The sequence below is a fragment of the Bos indicus x Bos taurus genome, unplaced genomic scaffold, assembly GCF_003369695.1.
Source record: "Bos indicus x Bos taurus breed Angus x Brahman F1 hybrid unplaced genomic scaffold, Bos_hybrid_MaternalHap_v2.0 SuperScaffold_100126, whole genome shotgun sequence".
In the NCBI taxonomy this organism is placed as follows: Eukaryota; Metazoa; Chordata; class Mammalia; order Artiodactyla; family Bovidae; genus Bos; species Bos indicus x Bos taurus.
Window position 1 is genome coordinate 1195196 of NW_020867066.1, and position 27531 is coordinate 1222726.

General features: G+C 41.7%; 1 protein-coding gene across 2 annotated transcripts in view; it reads right to left on the reverse strand.

Annotated features, from left to right (window-relative positions):
• The window catches only part of LOC113888430 (multidrug resistance-associated protein 4-like), a 547902-nt gene that overhangs the window by 461498 nt on the left and 58873 nt on the right, over positions 1-27531 (reverse strand). For both annotated transcript variants that reach the window (XM_027535554.1, XM_027535553.1), the window contains exons 14-19: positions 18399-18495; positions 14099-14296; positions 12645-12785; positions 11811-11848; positions 11048-11142; positions 3259-3405 (exon numbers count right to left, since the gene is read on the reverse strand). In XM_027535554.1, the coding sequence (XP_027391355.1) occupies positions 3259-3405; positions 11048-11142; positions 11811-11848; positions 12645-12785; positions 14099-14296; positions 18399-18495 (716 nt within the window). The remainder of the gene's footprint in view (positions 1-3258; positions 3406-11047; positions 11143-11810; positions 11849-12644; positions 12786-14098; positions 14297-18398; positions 18496-27531) is intronic.

The following is a 27531-nucleotide window of genomic DNA, read 5'->3' on the forward strand; positions in this document are numbered from 1 at the left end:
TATTGTCATTGTATCAAGAAGGGTTGGTGGATTTAGAATGCTCCCTCCTTTTAGATCCATCCCATCTAAGACTCATTCCAAGTGCTAAACCGGTAAATAAACAGTTGCAAAAATATCTAAGTTAATCCTAAGTGTTACATTAATTTTGCTTTCGTTATCAAGATTAATTTTGTCAAGTGATATTCTTTATTTTTTTTAATTTTATTTTATTTTTAAACTTTACATAATTGTATTAGTTTTGCCAAATATCAAAATGAATCTGCCACAGGTATACATGTGTTCCCCATCCTGAACCCTCCTCCCTCCTCCCTCCCCATACCATCCCTCTGGGCCGTCCCAGTGCACTAGCCCCAAGCATCCAGTATGATATTCTTTAAATAAACATAATTATAACCCCTCTGTACTTTTTTCCATCCAGATTGTTCATAGTACCTCACATTTTGGGAAACTGTGGATTCTGACCATTTCCAAGTTATGAGTTTACTACTGGGATAAGTCATTATTTTCAGACATGTACCAAGTGTGGCTAGCACAGACTTATGAAGAAGCATCTACGAAGATCAGAGGTATGTAGGCAGGAAAACACAAATATTACTAAATGACTAAGGATTACTTATCATTGATTTTATTTCCCTTCTCAGAATCCACAACAACAGTCTATACTGAAGGCTATAGGATTAGATGATGAGAACTAATTTCTAGTAAATACTTGGTGTGAACTAAAAATGCCATCCACCATATCAGTAAACAAAGGATGCTGCAGCCATCAGGACCCTGCAGCCACTCCTGCAAGAGTGGCACCCTGAGGAGACTCAGGATGAGAAAGCACAGGATAATGGCCCCAGATAGCAGAGGTGCCCATCAAAAGAACTGTTATAGGGAAGAGCCAATTTTGACTCCACGTTGGATCTATTTCTTTGACTTTAGCCTTTGCTATTCATTGTTTTTGTCAGGGAACCCTGCCCCTCTGCCTGAATGTCAAACTAAAGTGGGTTTTTTTCAGCTTACAGGGATACTTTCTGACTCTCAGCACCTGCGGATAGTCTGCAGAAAAGAAGACATTAATAAATACCCTCCTGTTTTGTATGATTAATGGCCTTTTGACTTTACTTCCTCACCTCCTTTCCTTCTTTTTTCAAGAAAAAAAAAAAAAATGGCACCCAGACACCAATAATATAGTTATTTTGAGACATTAGTCTGCCTTCTTCTCAGTCTGCCAACATTCCAAATAAAGTTGCTATTCCTTGCCTCAATACCTCCTCTGTGAGTCTTACTGGTCTTCTGTGAGGTGAGGAGAGTGAGCTTGAACTCAGTAACAGTAACACTGCTATATGTGGTTCTCTCTTCATGACATCACATACCAGAAACAAAGTCCACCATAAATTATCTATTACAAATTCTACTTTTGAGATTAAAGACAGGGAAGAGTTCAATTTAATATACCACTAAAAGAGCAAATAATTGATGCCCCTAAACCTTTGGACCTATCTTTGCAGTACTTATTTGGGCTTCTATTTTCTTGAAGGAATGAAGTTCTGATAATAGATACAGGAGGGAGAGGAAAGATACACTGGTATGCCCACTGCTCCAGGGTTAGTGACCTTGAACATTTAAACATGGCTCCAAATCCTTGAATAATAAATAAATCAGCATCTGGAGAGGCCTACAGGTCATAAACTGCCTGGTCAACTGTGGTCACAAGCTCAGAGGCTGTCTTAACAGAAATTCAGTCTCACTTTATGCTCCCAAATTTACTACTATAGTTTTCACATTAACAGGTAAAGTAGAGCAAATCACAGCCATAATAGCACAGACTCTTCCAATCACTTCCTCACTCCAGCTTCATAATAAGATGAATAGTGTGAGCCTTTGTAGTTTGCCATCCTGTGCTCCACGCTGTGCCTGCACTAAACAACATGTGTTGAATAAATCTGCACAAGGTGCTGCCCTAAACAGTCTTCTTTAATCCTTGCAACAGTCTTGTGAAACAGGAAGGGCAGTGGCTATTCCCATTGAGAAAGTTCCCAGACACTATGTGGTCATCCACACTAAGGTTCATTAGGCACTGACTATGTGCTGTGTGCTAATGCATTAACCTGCTCAATGCCCACAACATCAAGATATCGGTAAGTGTGTGAACAGTATTCTCATTTTACAGGTAAGAAAATCAAGACACAGAGAAATTAAATAACTAGCACATAAGTATTAACATAACTACGACTGGCTATTACTATTAGTAACTAGCACCAGGACTAAACCCAGGAAGTTTGTTCTAGAGTCCATACTTATAACCATGACAATATCCTGCCTTGAGATTTGCCTGCCCAGTAGTATCTACCTACTTTACCTACTTTGGCCTTGATCGCACAGCTAATTGATGAGGCCAAGGCTACTCCTGTCCTCCCTTCAGTCACATCCCTGACTCGACAGGTCCTGTCAATCATCACCTGCAAAAACAGAGCCACCCTGGGCCTCAGCACAAGTCTAACCAACTGAACAGAATGGGCATGTGCGCTGATGCACTAACTCTTCACAGGAACCCAGGTCAGGAGGGTATCTTCCAAAGCAAGACAGGTCAAAGGCCTCAGGATGGAGGAAGCAGCCACTGGGAAACCTTTGGGGACACTCTTACTAATACTGAAGATACACCTGCTATGTACCACAAGACCTCTTAAATATAATTAAAAGTCCATTGTAAAACTAGAGGGCTGATTTTATTGAAGAGGTTGTATACATTTCACTGATACAGTATTTTAATTAATTTTCCATTACCATTTAGATAAAACTCAAAACATGAGCACATGCCAGAGCTCTGTGGTCCCAGATATGGATGAGAAGTGAAAGAAAGAAACATACAGCCTGTCTTCTGTAGAGATGTTCCTGGAAGAAGGTCCTAACTAGTTAGCTTAACAGTATGTAACACAGCCAACGTTTCAACAGCTATCAAAAACATGTCAACACATTTCCATCATATGCTGCGTGTTTCATATGCCACGCAACAAATGGACTCCTAAACCATCCTGCAAAGTAAACATTCATTTATCTTTATAGACACATATTGGAATAAAAGGTTACAGGCTCCTATATTCAGATTTTCTCTGATAGGAAAAATTATCAGTGAACTTTTTGTATAAAATGAATAAACACACACAGTGATTTTCTTCCAAGCATCTCTTCCATTTTCAAATACAAAAATTTAATTAGGCACTAAATGTGTTAATAAGACATATTCACTGAGAAACTTGGTGTCTGACTTACCTATTGGATTGCTATTGAAGAACAATACGGGAGCTCTCAAAATGGACTCCAATATTTTGTTGTGCAAAGTTTGTGAAGAATTAACAAGGATGTAGAATATCAACAGAGACCTTGTGACGCCAAAAAGGATGGTAGACACAGTTAACCCTGAAATAAAAAACATCACTCAGCACAAGATTTCTGCCTTATCCTCAATGACACTAAAGCATGGTAGGCAGTTTGTAAAGATACTGTGTATTTTATTCTTTAAATAAAAATTGCATAAAGATCTACATATACAGAATATAGAATAAAAAACATATATATGTACATATATACGGAGAAGGCAATGGCACCCCACTCCAGTACTCTTGTCTGGAAAATCCCATGGATGGCAGAGCCTGGAAGGCTGCAGTCCATGGGGTCACTGAGGGTCTGACACGACTAAGCGACTTCACTTTCACTTTTCACTTTCATGCATTGGAGAAGGAAATGGCAACCCACTCCAGTGTTCTTGCCTGGAGAGTCCCAGGGACGGGGGAGCCTGGTGGGCTGCCATCTATGGGGTTGCACAGAGTTGGACACGACTGAACTGACTTAGCAGCAGCAGCAGTACATATATATATATATATAAAGTAGATTCTGTACGAGTTTAATGCTTTCACAAAATACATTTATAAAGAAAAATATAAAAATCACTGTTTTCCTCTCACTAAAAGAAACAACACAGAGGGAAAAAAATCATGTGTAAACTACAGTTTCAGTCTAGGCTTTCCTAAGTCAATTACAAGTTCTAATAAAAACTCATAAGAAAAATAATTATAAAAAGGAGTTAATCTTTCTTTCTCTGCATTTCAAATCTCACAATTTACAATATATTCCATAAGCTAAAACTGAGGTATGCTTTGGTACCAGCATGTGAGTTAGCAGGGAACAAGAGAAATGATTTACCACTTCCTTGTAATTTACAAGGAAATTCATTTCCATGTAAAGTAGCCTCTTAAGAACCTACTGTTTAGCACAAGGAGCTCTACTCAAAGCTCTCTGGTGGCCTAGATAGGAAGGAAATCCAAAAAAGAGAGGATATTTATATATAATTGGCTCACTCTGATGCATAGTAGAAACTAACAAAATATTGGAAAGCAACTATACTGTAATAAAAATTAATAAAAATTTAAAATATTTAAAATAAAGTAGCTACTTCTATGCCTAAGCAGCTTTAAAGAGTATGAAAAGACAATGTTAAGTTGCAAGTGGACAATCTTTTAAATAACTGAATTGCAAGAAACTACAGATTATATTTTGACATGAGATAGTAAATCTAGACAAGTAACTAATCTCTCACTATGTGTTTGGGGGCTCAGTTCAGAATAAAGCATGCAATGCAGGAGACCTGGGTTCAGTCCTTAGGTTGGGAAGATCCCCTGGAGAAGGGAATGGCTACCGTCTCTAGTATTCTTGTCCATGGACAAAGGAGACTTGCAGGCTACAGTCCTGTCCAAAGAGTTGGACATGACTGAGCGACTAACACTTTCACTTTCAAAACACTTGTAAATAAATACAATCATTTACATTTGTTTAATCAATAATAAAAATGAGCACTACCATGCATATAAAAATTAAAATAGCCCTCTGAACATCTCTTCAACTCACAGTGCTAAATATAGTGGGGATAACTTCTATAATAATTATTCCCTCAAGTACTATTTTTCCAGTCAGCTGATACATCAGTGTTATTTAAATTCTGAAAGCTGTTCAAATTCCTGAATTCCATCAACAGGCATTTGCCTTGACCCACCATCCAAAATGAATGTGAAACAGAACCCCTTCCTTCCTCTTTAAGCCCCCATAATTCACAAATTCAGAAGTTAGTTAGCTAATGGATTCAAATTTCTTAGCAAGTGATCAGCAAAATAAACACCAAATTTCAACGAGTGCATTTTTACATAACTCGCTCTTTGTAAAAACTTTATACAAGCATTTCCTGTGAGACTATTTAAGTTTTTATTTATTTAAAAAATTATTGGGGTAGAGCTGCTTTGCAATGTTGTGTTAGTTTCTGCTGTACAATGAAGTCAATCAGCTATATGTATACATATATCCCCTCCCTCTTGGACCTCCCTTCCCTGTATGCCTCCCCTCTAGGTCATCACAGAGCACTGAATTGAGCTCCCTGTGCTACACAGCAGCTTCCCACTGGCTATCTGTCTCACACATGCTGGTGTACATATGGCAATCCTAATCTCCCAATTCATCTTTCCCTCCTCCCCACTCCACCCTCTGTGTCCACACATCTATTCTCTACATCTACAACTCTATTCCTGGCCCTGCAAATATGTTTGTCTGTGCCATCTTTTTAGATGTCATATATATGCATTAATATAAGCATATTTTTGGCTTATATAAAAAGAGCGATTACTTTACTTTTAGTTTACTCTGTATGACACACTCTAGGTCCATCCACATCTCTACAGATGACCCAAATTTGTTCCTTTCTATGGATAAGTAATATTCCAGTGTATATATGTACCATAAACGAAATGAAAAGACAGCCCTTAGAATAGGAGAAAATAAGGGTGAACTAAGCAACTGACCAGGGATTAATCTCCACAATATACAAACAGCTTATGCAGCTCAATATCCAAAAAAACAACCCAAGCAAAAATGGGCAGGAGACCTAACGAGACATTTCTCCAAAGAAGACACTCAGATGGCCAAGAGGCACATAAAAACAGCTCAACATCACTATTAGAGAAATGCAGATCAAAACTACAATAAGGTATCACCTCAAACCAGTCAGGATGGCCCTCATCAAAAAATATAAAAACAATAAAGGTGAGAGAGGGTGTGGAGAAGAGGGAACCCTCTTGCATTGTTGGTGAGAAGGTAAATTGATACAGACGCTATGGAGCATTGTTCTTGTTTGGTCACTCAGTTGTGTCTGACTCTTTGTGACCTCGTGAATAACAGCACATCAGGCTTCCCTATCCTTTACTATCTCCCAGAGTTTGTTCAAACTCATGTCCATTGAGTCAGTGATGCCATCCAGCCATCTCATCCTCTGTCATCCCCTTCTCCTCCTGCCCTCAATCCCTCCCAGCATCAGGGTCTTTTTCAATGAATCAACTCTTCGTATGAGGTGGCCAAAACGTTGGCGTTTCAGCTTCAGCATCTCTCCTGCCAATGAATATTTAGGGTTCATTTCCTTTGGGGCTGACTGGTTTGGTCTCCTTGCAGTCCAAAGGACTCTCAAGAGTCTTATTCAGGACAACACTTCAAAAGCATCCATTTTTCTGTGGTCAGCTTTCTTTATGGTCCAACTCCCACATCTGTACATACTACTGGGAAAACCATAGCTTTGACCATACAGACCTTTGTCAGCAAAGTAATGTCTCTGCATTTTAATGTGCTGTCTGGGTTTGTCATATCTTTTCTTCCAAGGAGCAAGCATTTTTTAATTTCATGGCTGCAGTCACCATCTGCAGTGATTTTGGAACACAAGAAAATAAAGTCTATCACTATTTCCATTGTTTCCTCATCTAATTGCCATGAAGTGATGGGACTAGATACCATGATGTTCATATTTTGAATGCTGAGTTTTAAGCCAGCTTTATCACTCTCCTCTTTCATCTTCAGCAAGAGGCTTCTTAGTTCCTCTTTGCTTTCTGCCATACGGGTGGTGTCATTTGCATATCTGAGGTGTTATTTTTCTGGGCAAACATGATTCCAGCTTGTGAGCCATTCAGGCTGGCATTTCACATGATATAGTCTGCACATATTAAATAAACAAGATGACAATATACAGCCTTGATGTATTCCTTTCCCTATTTGGAAGCAATCCATTGTTGCGTATTTGGTTCTAAGTATTATTTCTTGATCTGCATACAGGTTTTTCACAAGGCAGGTAAGGTAGTCTGCTTTTCCAGTATGGAGGTTCCTTAAAAAGTAAAAATAGAACTACCATATGACCCAGCAAGGCAAAAGGATAGGTCACTGAGAGATGAACTCCCCAGGTCGGTAGGTGCCCAACTTGCTACTGAAGATCAGTGGAGAAATAACTCCAGAAAGAATGAAGGGGTGGAGCCAAAGCAAAAACAATACCCAGCTGTGGATGTGACTGGTGATAGAAGCAAGGTCTGATGCTGTAAAGAGCAATATTGAATAGGAACCTGAAATGTCAGTCCATGAATCAAGGCAAATTGGAAGTGGTCAAACAAGAGATGGCAAAGAGTGAACATCAACATTCTAGGAATCAGCGAACTAAAATGGACTGGAATGGGTGAATTTTACTCAGATGACCATTATATCTACTACTGTAGGCAGGAATCCCTCAGAAGAAATGGAGTAGCCATCATGGTCAACAAAAGACTCTGAAATGCAGTACTCGGATGCAATCTCAAAAACGACAGAATGATCTCTTTTCGTTTCTAAGGCAAACCATTCTATATCACAGTAATCCAAGTCTATGCCCCAACCAGTAATGCTGAAGAAGATGAAGTTGAACTGTTCTGTGAAGACCTACAAGACCTTTTAGAACTAACACCCAAAAAAGATGTCTTTTTCATTATAGGGGACTGGAATGCAAAAGTAGGAAGTCAAGAAACACCTGGAGTAACAGGCAAATTTGGCCTTGGAATACAGAATGAAGCAGGACAAAGACTAATAGAGTTTTGCCAAGAAAATGCACTGGTCATAGCAAACATCACCAGATGGTCAACACCAAAATCAGATTGATTATATTCTTTGCATCCAAAGATGGAGAAGCTCTATACAGTCAGCAAAAACAAGGCCGGGAGCTTTGAACTCCTTATTGCCAAATTCAGAATTAAATTGAAGAAAGTAGAAAAAACCACTAAACCATTCAGGTATGATCTAAATCAAATCCCTTATGATTATACAGCAGAAGTGGGAAATAGATTTAAGGGATTAGATCTGATAGACAGAGTGCCTGATGAACTCTGGATGGAGGTTCGTGACATTGTACAGGAGACAGGGATCAAGACCATCCTCATGTAAAAGAAACGCAAAAAAGCAAAATGGCTCTCTGAGGAGGCCTTACAAATAGCTGTGCAAAGAAGAGAAACGAAAAACAAAGGAGAAAAGGAAAGATATAAGCATCTGAATGCAGAGTTCCAAAGAATAGCAAGGAGAGATAAAAAGCCTTCCTCAGCGATCAGTCAAAGAAATACAGGAAAACAACAGAATGGGAAAGACTAGAGATCTCTTCAAGAAAATTAGACATACCAAAGGAACATTTCATGCAAAGATGAGCTCAAAAAAGGACAGAAATGTTATTGACCTAACAGAAGCAGAAGATATTAAGAAGAGGTGACAAGAATACACAGAAGAACTGTACAAAAAAAGATCTTCATGACCCAGATGATCCCAATGGTGGGTTAATCACTCACATAGAGGCAAACATCCTGGAATGTGAAGTCAAGTGGGACTTAGAAAGCATCACTACAAACATAGCTAGTGGAGGTGATGGAATTCCAATTGAGCTATTTCAAATCCTGAAAGATGATGCTGTGAAAGTGCTGCACTCAATATGCCAACAAATTTGGAAAACTCATCAGTGGCCACAGGACTGGAAAAGTTCAGTTTTCATTCCAATCCCTAAGAAAGGCAATGTCAAAGAATGCTCAAACTACCATACAATTGCACTCATCTCACACTCTAGTAAAGTAATATTCAAAATTCTCCAAGCCAGGCTTCAACAATACATGAATGCTGAACCTCCAGATGTTCAAGCTGGTTTTAGAAAAGGCAGAGGAGCCAGAGATCAAATTGCCAACATTCATTGGATCATCAAAAAAGCATGATTGTTCCATAAAAACATCTATTTCTGCTTTATTGACTATGCTAAAGCCTTTGACAGTGTAGATCAAAACAAACTGGAAAATTTGGAAAGAGATGAGAATACAAGACCACCTGACCTGCCTCTTGAGAAATCTGTATACAGGTCAGGAAGCAACTGTTAGAATTGGACATGGAACAACAGACTGGTTCCAAATAGGAAAAGGAGTATGTCGAGGCTGTATATTGTCACCCTGCTTATTTAACTTATATGCAGAGTACATCATGAGAAACGCTGGGCTGGAGGAAGCACAAACTGGAATCAAGATTGCCAGGAGAACACATAAAAAACCTGAGATATGCAGATGACACCACCCTTATGGCAGAAAGTGAAGAAGAAATAAAGAGCCTCTTGCTGAAAGTGAAAGAGAAGAGTGAAAAAGTTGGCTTAAAACTCAACATTGAGAAAACTAAGATCATGGCATCCAGACCCATCACTTCATGGCAAATAGATGGGAAAACAGTGGAAACAGTAGCTGACTTTATTTTTGGGGACTGCAAAATCACTGCAGATGGTAACTGCAGCCATGAAATTAAAAGATGCTTACTCCTTGAAAGAAACATTATGACTAACCTAGATAGCATATTAAAAAGCAGAGACATTACTTTGTCAACGAAGGTCCATCTAGTTAAGGCTATGGTTTTTCCATTAGTCATTAGTCTTGTGGGAGTCTGACTATAAAGAAAGCTGAACACTGAAGAATTGATGCTTTTGAACTGTGGTGTTGGAGAAGACTCTTGAGAGTCTCTTGGACTGCAAGGAGATCCAACCAGTCCATCCTAAAGGAGATCACTCCTGAGTGTTCATCGGAAGGACTGATGTTGAAGCTGAAACTGCCGTACTTTGGCCATCTTATGCAAAGTACTGACCCATTTGAAAAGACCCTGATGCTGGGAAAGATTGAAGGTGGCAGGAGAAGGGGATGCCAGTGGAACATGAGATGGTTGGATGGTAACATGGACTCAATGGACATGATTTTGGGTAAACCCCTAGAGTTGGTGATGTACAAGGAGGGCTGGGATGCTGCAATCCATGGGGTTGCAAAGAGTCAGACATGACTGAGGAACTGAACTGAACTGATCACCCAGCAATCCTATTACGCGGGTACCCTGAGAAAACCATAATTCAACAAGACACATGAACCCAATGTTCATAGCCGCACTATTTACAATATCTGGGACACGGAAGCAATCTAAATATCCATCAACAGATGAATGGATAAAGAATATATTTAAAATTTTAGGTGAACATATGCATTAAATAGTATTTAATGCTATATATATTCTAAACATTCTTGTGTTAATATTAGTTAATATTAGTCTGGAAAGCCAAATGTTAAAATAATCACACAGTCTAGAGGCGATAACTTGTAATCTCAAGGTAAGAAAGAGAGGGAATCTAATCCCAGACACTGGATCCCCCTGTTTAGCTTCTCAAGTAATTAGTGAAGCCCAGGAAATGAGCAGTGTGGTGAAGGGAAGTATGCATACCTGGGAGGCAATAATGCTTTTATTTGGGGCCCATGCTGCCGGAGGTTTTCATCTAAGATCAATAAAAGCCAAGGCTTATTTGGACAGAATTGGAACAACCTGAACCACAGGGTGAGGATCCTTTTCTAATCCCCTTGCCCATCCATATAACAATATCAGATTTAGCTAAAACAACCTATTAGAATAAACAATTGCCACGCATTTCCAGTGGCTGACTTGCTGAATATGCAATCCTGGTTTAACTACCAACATCCAATGCAGAGTAAATTAAGAGTCTTCATTCAACCCCTTTTCTTCTAGTAGGTCTTTAAAATAATAATTCTAATCAATTCTCAGAGTAAATGCAACTCAGACAGTTAATCTGTTAAGACATTACTGAATTACTCTGGAAGCCCTCATTGTTCACAGACTCATTGTAAGTACCTTAAACTCTGATATAATAGAGCAGATGAGTCAACTTTACCTGAATAAACTCTTAAGCACCAGTTCAGAATGATCATCGTATTTACATCTTCTTTTACTAATGCCCCAGAATACAGGTCACTTTGTACATCCATCCTATGGAACAGGGAAGAAAAAATATTACACTATACATAAACATAGAATTTACACAAATGTAAAAAAAAAAAAATTACCTCAATTTGAGAAACATGTTTCATGCTGGAAAGTGTTTCCCAGCTCACAAGACCCTCTGTGTGTCTCCCTTTTAAAAATCTGAATGATGATTTTCAGTTCTCAAAACTGTCTATGAAGAGAGACTTAGAAAATGAACTTATGGTTGCTGAAGGGGAAGTGATAGGGAGTTTGTGATGGCCATGCACACACTATATTTAAAATAGATAACCAACAAGAATTTATTGCATAGCACATGGAACTCTCTCAATGTTTTGTGGCAGCCTGGATAGGAGGGGGACTTGGGGTAGAATGGATACGTGCATACGTATGGCTGAGTCCCTTCATTATTCACCTGAAACTATCACAACATTGTTGACTGGCTATACTCCAATACAAAACAAAAAGTTCAAAAACAAAAAAGAAAACAAATTGTCTGTGAAGAAGCTGTTAAAGAGAGGAACATGGGGAGAGACCAGGAAGTGATCACACTCCACCCACAAGAAGTTTACTTTTTCTTCAAGGAAATTACTGGATGGTCCTAAGTGGATGTTAAACAAGCCCCACCCCAGCCCAATTTCTCAGCACTTTGGGTCAGACCAGGAATCACTCACCAGAGTGCAAGCCACCAGTCCTGCAGGATGTAAGCAACCTGGAACAGGAAACAGCAATCATTCACACACTGACATTACTGAGCCCTCACACCCTGCTCACTAGCATGGGTGATAGAAAGGCTCCAGAACACAGAGATGGTCCTTCCGGCTCAGGTCTGCACCAAGCCCCACACTCCAGATGACCACAGGTCAGGGGAGGGCATGATACATTTTAATATCTTTAAAAGAGATCCCCTTTTCCCCAGAAGACACTGCTCCCCACATGTAATGTCAGTCAGTTCAGTCACTCAGTTATGTCTGACTCTTTGCGACCCCACGAACCGCAGCATGCCAGGCCTCCTTATCCATCACCAACTCCCAGAGTTGACCCAAACCCATGTACATTGAGTCGGTAATGCCATCTAATCATCTCATCCTCTGTTGTCCCCTTCTCCTCCTGCCCTCAATCTTTCCCAACATCAGGGTTTTTTCAAATGAGTCAGCTCTTCATTAACGTATTTCAATACAAATCCAAGTAGACTGAAAGATGGAGTAATAACTTTTGTGCCAGCCTTGTTTAGTCAGACAATGGCCTGGAGAGCAATACCTGAGGCTTCCAGGAGGAGTAAGAAATTCTGCCTCAGGTCAGCAAGGTCAGCTCCTGCCTGAGTTTCTAGCCTGCAGACCTGCCTTCCTGATTTCAAATTCACCCAGCTAGAATGCACAACCTCAGCTGGTTTTTCAAAATAAATCTCTTAATACACATATCTAAAAATAATTATAAAATAAATACAGTATAAATAGGATGTAACTATCAATCTGAGTGCACAAACCAAAATAAACGCCCTTACATACCTGAGCTGCGATGTTGACTAGAATAAGGAAGGTGATGACGGGCCAGCCAGCACCAGCTGTGAAGTAATTCTTATAGGTCTTAAAACCAACTTTTCCTTCCAAATAGTCCTCTAGAGGTAGTGTAACCTGTATATTCTCAGTCTGGAAGGGGAAAATGGCAGTGAGAGATGAAATTTTAAATGATGAACTCCACATTTCAAGAATTCAACAATGGCATCACTGCAAAGCTGTGGGAAACAGAGACATGTCTCACACACTGGTAGGAGAACAAGATGGTCCATCTCCTATGGAGAAGGGTGTGGGAATATCTGGCCAAACCACATAGGTGTTTACCCAGCTATCCCACTACTAGGAATCTATTAGAAATAAGGAAACATCATTTGCACAAGGTTATGCACTGCTGGATGACTTTGCTTAAAGTCAATCATGACTGTCAGCACAAGTACAGCCTACCTGATTCAAGGACAAATGCAGAATTTTGTTCTAAAATAATATGTAAAATGATATGGAATTAATGTAACTCTCTAGATGACTTGTATCACTCAATGATAGAAAGTTTAAATGTAGTTGGGGCTCAAAATATTAGACAAATGCAGTAAACTGAGTTCACACAGTGGATTAGAGTCGTGAGAATCTGGATAGCAGGGGGACTCTTGATCTGAGTCTATTTGGTTCTTAAATTTCAGAGAGTGATTCCTAAGTTTAGACACCAAATAACTAATCTGAATGCTTATCAGAATTATCCAGGCTCCTGCGTTTGGATATTGAGAAATATCTGTGTATGTTATTAAGGAAGATCTAGTGCATTTCTGTCTGGAGGACTTAAAATATATTATACAGTTACAGGAGGCTAGGATGTCTGCAGTGCTATGCTGGCCACTGGGATTCAAGGTGGGTAAGATGTGGTTCTTGGTCTTCACTGGTAAGAAAGGTGAAGATAGAAAATAACTCCAAAGTGTCTACCATGTGTCAGGTCCTTTGCACATGTTACCTCTGACAATAGGGCAAAATACTACCATCAGTCACCTGCAGTGCCAGACATTCCAGCATATAGGAAAAGAAGCTGATTTAATGTGATTACAGGAGGCCTCATCTAAGGGTGTCTTCACATTAAGCCTCTGGATGCATAAGGGAACCCAGGGGCCACTAGAGCAAGTAGGATGTAACTATGGTAAATTGAAGAGTTCTTATTTCAGTGTGAGCCACAAGCACCCAGAAATTCACAGCAGTGCACCCACTCCTGGTCCCCATAAGATTCTCTAACCTACACCCAAAGGGGAACTCCAAGCAGGCTTGCTCCTTTCATGTTCTTCTATCCATTCCATGGAATAAGACTTTGGGAACCTTAGGATCTACTTTGGGACAAATAAAGATGTCATGAGCAGAGCAGACTGATGGTCCATGAGGCCACCAAGAGCAGACAGACTCAGGCATCCTGCAGGATAGAAACTCACATCTTGGTCTTCTGGAGCTGCATCTTTTAAGGAGGGTCTGGGAGATGGTAGAGACTGAACCAAAGACTCAGAGATCAGAGTAGCAGTTCCTAGAACTGGAGATGATGCAGGCTGCTTATTTCCCTTCTCAAAAAGGGAAAAAATATCTACCCCAGATTCCAGGAACTCAGAGTAAGTCCCCTTTTCCACCGTTTTGTCCTAAAATTAAAAAAAAAAAAAAATTGAGCAGAATTAATTTACATTTGATAATATTGTTAGCTGCTCAGTTGTGTCTGACTTGTTTAAACCCCATGGACTGTAGCCTGTTAGGCTCCACTGTCCATGGGATTCTCCAGGCAATAATACTGGAGTGGGTTGCCATTCCCTTCTCCAGGGATTTTCCTGACCCGGGGATTGAAGCCAGAGAAGGCAATGGCACCCCACTCCAGTACTCTTGCCTGGAAAATCCTATAGACCGAGGAGCCTGGTAGGCTGCAAACCACGGGGTCACTAAGAGTCAGAAAAGACTGAGCGACTTCACTTTCACTTCTCACTTTCATGCATTGGAGAAGGAAATGGCAACCCACTCCAGTGTTCTTGCCTGGAGAATCCCAGGGATGGGGGAGCGTGGTGGGCTGCCGTCTATGTGGTCGCACAGAGTCGGACACGACTGAAGCAACTTAGCAGCAGCAGCAGGGATTGACATTGCAGGCAGATTCTTTACCATCTGAGCCACCAGGGAAGCCTCAATAATATTAAACCAACTGAAATACTAATCAAGAAAAGTTATCTGGTCTTAAATTGTGATTATTGAAGAAAATAAAAGATTCCTGGGTCTAGAATTCTTGTTGAGAAATCTAGCCAACTCAAACAGAACTGAGCGTTCTGTTCTCTGCCAAACCCTGTGTTAAGTGTTGGGGTATTTGAAAGAAATGTGTGCTTGTGAGTTGAAAATGGAGGCCATTCACAAAACTACCATGGGCATTTAGGGAAGCAAGAAGTACAGAAGTTGCTGGGAGGATCAGCATAGTCTCTAGAGACAAAAAGAGAACTCAGAGAAACCTCACATGACAAGCAAAATTAAAAAAAAAAAAAAATCGCTGGGCAGAGTTGCAGAAAAGAAAATTACTGACACAGAGGTGGGCACAAGCACATCTGCATAGGTAAGAGTCGCTCATCAAATTTCACTGACCACCGTCAATGTCACAGTATCATATGCCCAGCTGGGACAGGACACGTAGGAACCAGACTTGAACAGAGAACCCATAAGCTGCATATTCATGGTCTTTACAACTGTTTGGAGGACTTAGAGTGCATTAGAGAGACAGAAGGATCAAGGAAGTTCCCAAAGGAAAATTCAATATTCCATCTGTTAAAATCATTAAACAAAGAGGCCATGAGGCTGAGATGGCTCTAATGCCTTGACAGTCTGTGCCAGCAAACCAAAACCTAAGCCACAATCAGTGCACACAGATCCAAGAGAAAACTTCGCACCAACAGACCACAAGCAACCAACCAGGCTTCCCCAATCAGGCAGCTGCTTAAACTACAGCCAATCTAATCATGTTCTTTGAACACGTGGGACACATCATTGCAGTTTCCCTCCCTTATAAAGTCAAAATAATGTGCAGATGTTTCACTACTTCTGACCCTGAAACGAGATGCAGGTGATCATTCAGTGGCAAACAAAACATTAGGGAAAAAATTCTCAGGATGCAAAACTCATCAAATGAGAGCAGCTCTGGTTAATGCAGGTCAGGTGTAAGAAGATGGCCCAGGACCCTAGCTAGGACCCCTCTCCCCCTGTGTCCTTAGGTGAGCCACTGGAAGAAACCCAGTGAAGCATCTGGGTACTGTCTGATACTGCAGAACTAGAAAATTATGCAGGATATATTGTGTCTTGTTCCACTTGGGAGGCAAAATTCACACACCTCTTTAATGAAATCACCACTCACTACTTTATCTGTAATATGCACAATGAAATGACTAGAAGTACAAAGACAGAAATTTCACTCAGCAGCCAAGCATTGGCAATCCCAAGGGGACAAGGGGGCAGCCATCTCCCCTCTGCCATGAGAGAAGAACCCGACAGTGAGGATGGACTCCAACTCATCCAGGAGTGCTCACCAGTGGACAAATAGTTGTTTTGTTAGTACTAAAATGGGGGCAGTGCCCTCAAAGGAAGCAACAGGGGACTCTAAAACATCTAGGGACTGGTAAATAGGTTATTCTCCTGCCCACTAATCCTGTGCTCATAACACTGTCAACACTGGGATTTACACACTAGAAGTGCCCCCTCTGTATATGAAATCAACTCCTCTCAAGCTTGAAAAACTTTAGCTCCTCTCCCCATTCCTAGAGGAGTGGAGAGGAGTCACATTCCTAGAGCAGACATATGAAACTGCTTCCAGAGAGACAGAGGTTCTGTATTTTAATAATCTTTCTTGGAGCAGAGATTCATTTCATAAGTCAAGGATCTGACCAAGGGCCTGTGGAACAGTCAGGGTTAAAGAAAAAGATGCTGAGGCCCAGATGTAAATGAGCCAAAAAGTGAAGCATCAAACTACCACCAAGTTTGAAAACTTCTCACTAATCTCCACCCCACCTCCCAACCATGCTAGGAGCTGTGAGTTGAATGGTGCTCCCTCCTCAAAAAGATAAGTTCAAACGTGACACCTGTGAACATGACCTTATTTGGAAACAGGGTCTTTGCAGATGTAATCAAGGTAAGATGAGGTCACACTGGTGCAGGGTGACCCTAAATCCAATATGACTGATGTTCTTATGAGAAGGGACTCAGACAGGGGGACAATGGCCAAGTGGCGTCAGAGGCAGAAACCACAGTACTGCAGTTGGAAGCCAAGGAACACCAAGGAAGGCCGGCAAACACCAGAGGCTGGAAGGAAGGATTCTTCTCTGGAGCCTTCAGGGAGAGCACGGCCTTGTCAGCACCTGGATTTGGGACCCGTAGCCTCCAGAGCAGGGACACGATAATCTTCTACTGTTTTAAGTCACACAGACTGCAGTACTTTGCAGTCACCCAGTTACAGCAGCTCTAGAAGCTGATACTTTAGCCTGAGCCCACACTTCTGTCTTCTCAGCTTTACTAAGACCTGGAATTGCTTCTGCTGTCACCCCTCCAGTGACCATCATAGAAATCTCTCAAATTTGATATCAGACCACATCCCTCTTCTGCTCTGGACCATCCAAGACTTCCATGCCACTTCCGGTCCCCTGGCCATTGCTAGGAGACCAGCTCCTCCACATCCCCTGCTCACTCTCCTCAGACATGCTGGTCTTCCTGTAGTTCCTCCAACCTGCCAGGTCAGCTCCTTCCTTAGGACCCCCTGCCTCAGATTCCCTCCCCCAGGTGACTGTGTGGCCCCCACCTTCATGTCACTCAGACCCCAGGAGGCACCAGCTCCTCAAGGAGACAGCCAGGAAGTCACCCTCTTTGTCACATCCTCCCCATAAAAGGAGCCCCATGAAGGCAGGGCCTTGTCCTCCTGCTGCACACACAAGAGACCTGGGCAGTGAGACCAGCAATTGGAGACACCAGCAGAGTGGGTGTCTCTGATCTAGGTGCTCGGATACCCAACCTCATTTCTGGTGTTAATGGAATATGCTCTTTAGGCAACCTAGGTATGACAATCACTTGGATACCAACAGATCTTAGAATCTCTAATTTGTAAGTAATACACTTTGACTTTAGTCATGGAAGAGGAAAATAAAAAGTTCTAAATAAAATTGCATCATTATCCTCAACACACTTCATTAGAGCATTAATGATTCAATAATCCTGTGGTTGCACTCTTATGCACTTTAGGGTTTATATGGCTTAGAGTGTAATAGTGACATTTCTACAGAGCTTTAGGTTCATCCTCCAAGGTGTGAACACCAGCTCTGAGAAGAAGGGGATGAAAAACTGAGGGAGAAGAGGGTGTTTATCATGAATCCAAGGAAAATGACCAGAAAGGAGGTCCATCCTTCAACACACCTGCTGCTGCTGCTAAGGTGCTTCAACCGTGTCTGACTCTGTGCAACCCCATAGAGGGCAGCCCACCAGGCTCCACCGTCCCTGGGATTCTCCAGGCAAGAACACTAGAGTGGGCTGCCATTTCCTTCTCCAATGCATGCAAGTGAAAAGTGAAAGTGAAGTCACTCAGTCGTGCCCGACTCTTTGCGACCCCATGGACTGCAGCCTACCAGGCTCCTACGTCCATGGGATTTTCTAGGCAAGAGTTACTGGAGTGGGTTTCCGTTGCCTTCTCCCAACACATCTGAGGGCTAGCAATTCCACAGACTTCTAGAAATTACTTACATCTTTCAATATCAGAATCTGACTTGCATCTTTTAGGTATTGCAACTGATGAGTGACTAAAATTGTGATCTTCTCCTTCAAGGCCTGGCGAATACACCTACAAATGTAAAAGGTACAGAAACCAAAAGCACATTAATGAAGTACCTCAAACTGAAAACATATTTTGAAAACAGTGAGACAAAGACAAAAGATCTTTAGTTTAAATGCCAAATCAATAATAAAAATTAAATAAACATAAGTCAATTAATCCAACTAGGTTCTTAAATTTATCAGCAGCAAATTTGAATCTACTGCTACAAAAAATTCTTAAAATCAGCCCAGTGAAGGAGGCACCAACAGATAAGTCTTTTCCTCTAAAACTCAGCTTAACAATTATTTACATGTTTCATAAAGGAAAACAACTGAGTAATACTGAGATTTCAAAACCTGAATAAACTAAAACACTATTTTATGGCTATTTAGGAATGGGAGAAGAGGGATTCATGTCATTTAAAAATGTGTACATTCTTAGCTTTCTAGGTGATTATTTATAATTAATGATGCAAATATTTACAACAAAAAATTAATAGATTCTTGGTAATTTTTGCCAGAGTGCATTTGCTAGACGCTTGTTCCCAAAGAATGTTAGATATAAAATAAATGTCAGCATGGCCTCCGTCACTCTCTACAACATTCCCAGTTCCATCCAGGAAGCAAGTTTTCTTTCATTAGGACTGAACACCTTCCAAACATGAAAGTAAAAGAACAGAATCCAAATGGCCCAAATCACAGTGGAAATCATCCAGTGGCTCAGAGGATCCATCAGTTCTCTTAGTCAAGACACCCTCAGTATTTAACCTTAAATTTTTTCCACAGTAAAAAAAAAAAACTACTCCTGCATTTCAAATGTAGAGCTCTACGGACTCAGCTGTAGTCTCATCCCACAGGTCCACAACCCTCCAGGGAAGCAAATGGGTGAGTCTGGGACCCCAGTGACCACAGGCAGGGCTCCAGGCAGGTACTCTGGGTGACCCAGCCCCTCGCAGAGCAAATCTCAGGAACCTGGGCCACAGCCCAGCCTGTGAGTGAGTCAAATGGAGAGTCTGGAGCCAGCAGACTGCATCTCAGTCCCTCACAAAACTGACATCAGATGAGCAACCCAACCTCAGTTTCTTCATCTCAAAACAAGGTCAATGACAACTCATCCACACATTCTGACAAATCAAACCACCAATCCACTCAGTAAAGGTCAGGCCCCTTCTCCACTTCACCATAACCACAAACAGTCATGCACTTTGGACTCAGGATAGAAAAGTCCTAAGGGGACACTCTGGACACTGGGTCTTTGATCAGAAGCAAGACCCCAGGATGTAGAAACATACACCATTGCTTTGTTAAGTCCAAAGGATTCATTCTCACCTTTTGACACGTGCTAGCTCAACATTCAACCTAAGTTTCTTTCTTGGTTAACACCTTTTCAACGTAGAACTAAAGCTTTTAAACAGAATTTTTTCACCTTAATACATAATTGCCTGCCAATAGTCCCTAAAGGTGGATGTTAATCAAATCTGATGGGGTGTTACGTCCAAGATGAATCAACCCAAAAGTTTTAAGATGTTTTCTTCTTAACATTCCATCACGGATAAGGTAATACATATAATTACAATGAAGTGATCAGTCGATGGCTGGGAACTTTTCCTAAATGATTATTTTATCCAAGTCACTAGAAAAATATACTCATTTCCAAGTTTTTAAAGATTTCCAAGTCATGCCATAGAAATGATTGAGTAAGCAACCAGTTGTGTAACAGTTATTCCTATATAAAGGCTGTGTTAATTCTATGATCCCACATATAATCCTGAATGAAGCAGGGCAAAGACTAATAGAGTTTTGACAAGAAAATGCACTGGTCATAACAAACACCCTCTTCCAACAACACAAGAGAAGAATCTATACATGAACATCACCAGATGGTCAACACTGAAATCAGATTGATTCTATTCTTTGCAGCCAAAGACGGAGAAGCTCTATACAGTCAACAAAAACAAGACCAGGAGCTAATTATGGCTCAGACCATGAACTCCTTATTGACAAATTCAGACTTAAATTGAAGAAAGTAGGGAAAACCACTAGACCATTCAGATATGACCTAAATCAAATCCCTTATGATTATACAGTGGAAGTGACAAATAGATTTAAGGGCCTAGATCTGATAGATAGAGTGCCTGATGAACTATGGAATGAGGTTCGTGACATTGTACAGGAGACAGGGATCAAGACCATTCCCATAGAAAAGAAATGCAAAAAAGCAAAACGGCTGTCTGGGGAGGCCTTACAAATAGCTGTGAAAGGAAGAGAAGTGAAAAGCAAAGGAGAAAAGGAAAGATATAAACATCTGAATACAGAGTTCCAAAGAATAGCAAGAAGAGATAAGAAAGCCTTCTTCTGGGATCAATGCAAAGAAATAGAGGAAAACAACAGAATGGGAAAACCTAGGGATCTCTTTAAGAAAATCAGAGATACCAAAGGAACATTTCATGCAAAGATGGGCTCAATAAAGGACAGAAATGGTATGGACCTAACAGAAGCAGAAGATATTAAGAAGAGATGGCAAGAATACACAGAAGAACTGTACAAAAAAGATATTCACGACCCAGATAATCACGGTGGGATGATCACTGACCTAGAGCCAGACATCCTGGAATGTGAAGTCAAGTGGGCCTTAGAAAGCATCACTACGAACAAAGCTAGTGGAGGTGATGGAATTCCAGTTGAGCTATTCCAAATCCTGAAAGATAATGCTGCAAAAGTGCTGCACTCAATATGCCAGAAATTTGAAAAACTCAGCAGTGGCCACAGGACTGGAAAAGGGGTTTTCATTCCAATCCTAAGAAAGGCAATGCCAAAGAATACTCAAACTACCGCACCATTGCAATCATCTCACACGCTAGTAAAGTAATGCTCAAAATTCTCCAAGCCAGGCTTCAGCAATATGTGAACTGTGAACTTCTGATGTTCAAGCTGGTTTTAGAAAAGGCAGAGGAACCAGAGATAAAATTGCCAACATCCGCTGGATCATGCAAAAAGCAAGAGAGTTCCAGAAAAACATCTCTTTCTGCTTTATTGACTATGCCAAAGCCTTTGACTGTGTGGACCACAATAAACTGTGGAAAATTCTGAAAGAGAAGGGAATACCAGACCACCTGATCTGCCTCTTGAGAAATTTGTATGCAGGTCAGGAAGCAACAGTTAGAAGTGGACATGGAACAACAGACTGGTTCCAAATAGGAAAAGGAGTTCGTCAAGGCTGTATATTGTTTGTTTATTTAACTTATATGTGGAGTACATCATGAGAAACGCTGGACAGGAAGAAACACAAGCTGGAATCAAGATTGCGAGGAGAATTCTCAATAACCTCAGATATGCAGATGATATCACCCTTATGGCAGAAAGTGAAGAGGAACTAAAAAGCCTTTTTATGAAGGTGAACGTGGAGAGTGAAAAAGTTGGCTTAAAGCTCAACATTCAGAAAACGAAGATCATGGCATCCGGTCCCACCACTTCATGGGAAATAGATGGGGAAACAGTGGAAACAGTGGCTGACTTTATTTTTCTGGGCTCTAAAATCACTACAGATGGGGACTGCAGCCATGAGATTAAAAGACGCTTACTCCTTGGAAGGAAAGTTATGACCAACCTAGATAGCATATTCAAAAGCAGAGACATTACTTTGCCAACAAAGGTTCGTCTAGTCAAGGCTATGGTTTTTCCTGTGGTCATGTATGGATGGGAGAATTGGACTGTGAAGAAGGCTGAGCGCCGAAGAATTGATGCTTTTGAACTGTGGTGTTGGAGAAGACTCTTGAGAGTCCCTTGGACTGCAAGGAGATCCAACCAGTCCATTCTGAAGGAGATCAGCCCTGGGATTTCTTTGGAAGGAATGATGCTAAGGCTGAAACTCCAGTACTTTGGCCACCTCATGTGAAGAGTTGAGTCATTGGAAAAGACTCTGATGCTGGGAGGGATTGGGGGCAGGAGGAGAAAGGGATGACAGAGGATGAGATGGCTGGATGGCATCACTGACTCAATGGGTGTGAGTCTCAGGAAATCCAGGTGTTGGTGATGGACTGGGAGGCCTGGCATGCTGTGATTCATGGGGTCGCAACGAGTCGGACACAACTGAGAGACTGATCTGATCTGAAGGGCTGTATTAAGAGGGGACACATCCCATGATGGAGGTGATACAAATAAGACAGACACAGTGCCCACATCCATTCATTCAATCAGCAGTTTGTTGAGGAGCCAAGCAATGTCCTAAGTGCTAAGGATCCACCCACAGGTCAAGATAGAAAACAATACTCTGCACCATGTAGAGGATATATTGAATAAGTATAGAAAATGTGCTACTGGGCTGTGGCCTGTGCTCTGAGGGAAAAACAAGTGGGGTTGCTGTCTTAGATGTGGAGACTTGGAAGCCCTGAGACTATTTAGGGAAACAGCCTGGAAGAAGGCACAGCAGGTACAGGGTTCCTGGGATAGAAGATGCTGGGCTGAGGCACCTTCCTGCATTCATAGTTTATGGATGGCAGCTGCTGCTGCTAAGTCGCTTCAGTCGTGTCCGACTCTGTGCGACCCCATAGACGGCAGCCCACCAGGCTCCCCCGTCCCTGGGATTCTCCAGGCAAGAACACTGGAGTGGGTTGTCATTTCCCTCTCCAATGCATGAAAGTGAAAAGTGAAAGTGGAGTCGCTCAGTCGTGTCCGACCCTCAGAGACCCCAAGGACTGCAGCCTTCCAGGCTCCTCCGTCCATGGGATTTTCCAGGCAAGAGTACTGGAGTGGGGTGCCACTGCCTTCTCCGATGGGTGTCAGGGGGACTCATAAATGGTCAAGCACACCCACTGAGGGCTGAGGGGAGACAGAGGGCATGGGCGCCCCCTGGAGGAGCAGGAGGGAAAAGCAGATTCCATCTTCCACCTTCCTTCTGTGTCTTGGGGCACTGCTCCCTGGCTCTGGACAGAGGGACTAGTGTGTACAGACAGAGAGAGGGGGTGGGTAATAAAGGACCCCCACAGATCCAGCATAGCTGGATACTGAGTGGGTGTGGGGACGAGCTGGAAAGGCTGATGGGGGAAGATGGCAAAGAAGCTTGTTTGAGGACCTGGAGCTGCTTTCTGAATGGGGTAGGGGGGTGGGGTGGGGGGGTGTCCGTGAAGGACTGGAGCAGGAGGGTGAGCTGTGTAGATAGGATGGTGAACTGTGTAGACAGGAGCGTTGGAGTCTGATCAGGACAGACCCCAAGAGCTGATGATGCAGGAGGCAGGGTTCTGGTGATGTGGGGCTGAACCAGGATGGGATCCATGGCTGGACACAGGTGAGACTGCATCAGTTTACGTAAAGCCCTCACCTTCTGTAGCTGATAGAATCCACTGTGTTCACAGCATAAAGCTGTAAAAGTCATGAACCTCAATAACCTTGGATATAAATTCATGACTGAAGGAAACTGTTAACGGCAAGTAGAAGTGTTACTCATTCACTTTTAATACAAAACCCTGCCCATGACCCAGCTTCCACACGACCACCATCTCTCACAGCATATTGTTCCATCTGCTTCTCTAACTTGAGAACACTCTCTAGTTGCTGCTGAGTGGTTTTCTAAATTGCTTTCACAATCTCTGCTTTAAGTTTCCCTAGAGAATGTGTGGTTCTGATTACGAACAACAGTCTTAAGCTTCCTTCTATCAAGTATATATCCAAAGTGGTACACACAAAAGATTTGAGACGATTTTATAAATATCTCCTGTGTTTGAAAAAGAACTCAAGAGAACTTCTGTGATCAGCACACTGTACTTGGCACCAAAATGCCTTGCTCTCCTCTCCATATGACATGGATGCAATGACCAGTAGAATCCGTTCCTGCATTGATGGAGAACATGTGCAGATGCACACAAGATGGGGTAACACACATTTGTGAGTTCAGGGTGGGGTACTTGGAACAAGGAGGCTGAGATATTCATGACTTCAGGAGGTTGGGGGTGGGGAATCCCTGTCACAGCACTAGCTCCTGTCACTGAACTCATGACAAGACACAGGCACTTCTCTAAGGGAAAACTCATCAACTCATGAACGGGAGAGGGTTGGAAAGGGGGGATCAGATCAGAGCTGGAGACCATGTCATGTGTCATCTGCCCTGTTCTCTCATGTTCTCAAAGATTCAGATCATGAGAAACGCTGGACTGGAAGAAACACAAACTGGAATCAAGATTGCCAGGAGAAATATCAATAACCTCAGACATGCAGATGACATCACCCTTATGGCAGAAAGTGAAGAGGAACTCAAAAGCCTCTTGATGAAAGTGAAAGTGGAGAGTGAAAAAGTTGGCTTAAAGCTCAACATTCAGAAAACGAAGATCATGGCATCCGGTCCCACCACTTCATGGGAAATAGATGGGGAAACAGAGGAAAGTGTCAGACTTTATTTTTCTGGGCTCCAAAATCACTACAGATGGGGACTGCAGCCATGAGATTAAAAGACGCTTACTCCTTGGAAGGAAAGTTATGACCAACCTAGATAGCATATTCAAAAGCAGAGACATTACTTTGCCAACAAAGGTTCATCTAGTCAAGGCTATGATTTTTCCTGTGGTCATGTATGGATGGGAGAGTTGGACTGTGAAGAAGGCTGAGTGCCGAAGAATTGATGCTTTTGAACTGTGGTGTTGGAGAAGACTCTTGAGAGTCCCTTGGACTGCAAGGAGATCCAACCAGTCCATTCTGAAGGAGATCAGCCCTGGGATTTCTTTGGAAGGAATGATGCTAAAGCTGAAACTCCAGTACTTTGGCCACCTCATGTGAAGAGTTGAGTCATTGGAAAAGACTCTGATGCTGGGAGGGATTGGGGGCAGGAGGAGAAAGGGATGACAGAGGATGAGATGGCTGGATGGCATCACTGACTGGATGGACGTGAGTCTCAGTGAACTCCAGGAGTTGGTGATGGACAGGGAGGCCTGGCGTGCTGCGATTCATGGGGTCGCAAAGAGTCGGACATTACTGAGTGACTGATCTGATCTGATCTGATCTGATGCAGGTTTGTGTGTATGTGGGTTACAATATACCTAACATGAAATTTACCATTTTAATCATATAGCCATATAGTGGCATAAAGTACATTCACATTGTTCTGCAGCCATCACCACAACTCTTTCATCACCCCAACACTAAGCACATCTTACATTTGGGTAGTTTCTGCCAAAGTATAACAATCCCCGGTTAGTGGATGTGGAATCCCAGCTCCTTGTGTCCAGAGCTCAGAGCTCCTCATATACCTACTGACTGCTGAAGTCTTTTTACTTTGCTATTCTAGGCCTGCTCTACACCAATCACGTCCCTCTCAAATTCACATGTCACGTTAGTTATTAGCACCTTAGAATTTGGTGACAGGGACTGTAAAGAAGTAATCACTACCCTTAAAGACACTGCACCTAATCTGATCTGACTGGTGTGCTTAGATGAAGAGGAGACTAAGACATAAGGACAGAAACACAGGCATGTAAATCAGTGAAGTTAGAACACACCCTCCCACCATGCACAAAATAAACTAAAAATGGCTTAAAGACTTAATCATAAGATGTGACACCATAAAACTCCTGGAAGAGATTAAAGGCAAAATATTCTCTGACATAAATTATACCAATGTTTTCTTAGGTCAGTCTTCTAAGGCAATAGAAATATAAACAAAAATATACAAAAGGCGGCTGCCCTGGTGGCTCAGTGCTAAAGAATCCACCTGTCAGTGCAGGAGACACAGGATCCATTCCTGGTCCCAGAAGATCCCACATGCGCAGAGCAAGAAACCCATGCACCACAACTACTGAGCCTGAGCTCTGGAGCCCAGGAGCTGGAACCACTGAGCCCACACATCCTAGACCCCATGCTCTGCAACAGGAGAAGCCATCTCAATGAGAAGTCCGCACACCACAACTCGAAAGTAGCCCTGCTCGTCACAAAGAGAAAAAAACCATCACAGCAACAAAGATGCAATACAGCCACAAGTAATTCTTTTTTAATTAAAAAAATAAATAAATAGGACCTAATCAAATTTACAAGATTTTGCACACCAAAGGAAACCATAAACACAATGAAGAGACAATCTATAGATTGGGAAAAAATATTTGCAAATGATGTGACCAACAAGAGCTTAATTTATAAAATGTACAAACAGCTCATACAACTGAACAACAACAAAATCTGATCAAAAAATGGGCAGAAGAAGTAAATAGACACTTTTCCAAAGGACTCATACAGACGGCCAATAGGCACATGTAAAGGAGCTCACCGTTGGAAATTATCAGAGAAATTCAAATCAAAACTACAATGAGGCATCACCTCACACCAGTTAGAATGGTCAACACTAAAATAACAATGGCTGAGAGGGTGTGGAGAAAAGGGAGCCCTCCTACACTACTGCTGGGAATGAAAGTTGCTTCAGGCACTGTAGAAAACAGCATGGAGGATCCTCAGAAAACTAAAAGTAGAATTACCTTATATTCCAGTAATCCCACTCCTGGGCATATGTATGCACAAAACCAAACACCAAAAAGACATGTATCCCTATATTCATAGCAGCACTATTCACAATAGCCAAACATGGAAACAACATAATATGCACCGACAAACGAATGGTTGTGGTACATGGAGAGAATGTAATACTACTCAGCCATAAAAAAAGGAAAAAGAATGCCAGTTGCAGAAAAATGGATGGACCTGGAGGTTATCATACTAAGTGAAGTAAGTCAGAACGAGAAAGACAAATATCATATGATATCACTTACATGTAGAATCTAAAATATGGCAATAATGAACCTATTGACAAAACAGAAACAGACTCACAGACATAGTGAACAGACTTATGGTTGCATGGGTGGAAGGGGTGTGGGGAGGGATGGACTGGGAATTTGGGCTTAGCAGAATGTGAAGTACTATGTGTAGAATGGATAAACAACAAGGTCCTACAGTATAGTGTGGCGAGCTATATTTGATAATCCAAGATAAACCATAATGGAAAAGAATATTTAAAAGAATGTATGAATGTATATAACTGAGTAACTTTGCCATACAAAGAAATTAACATAATAACGTAAATCAATTATATTTT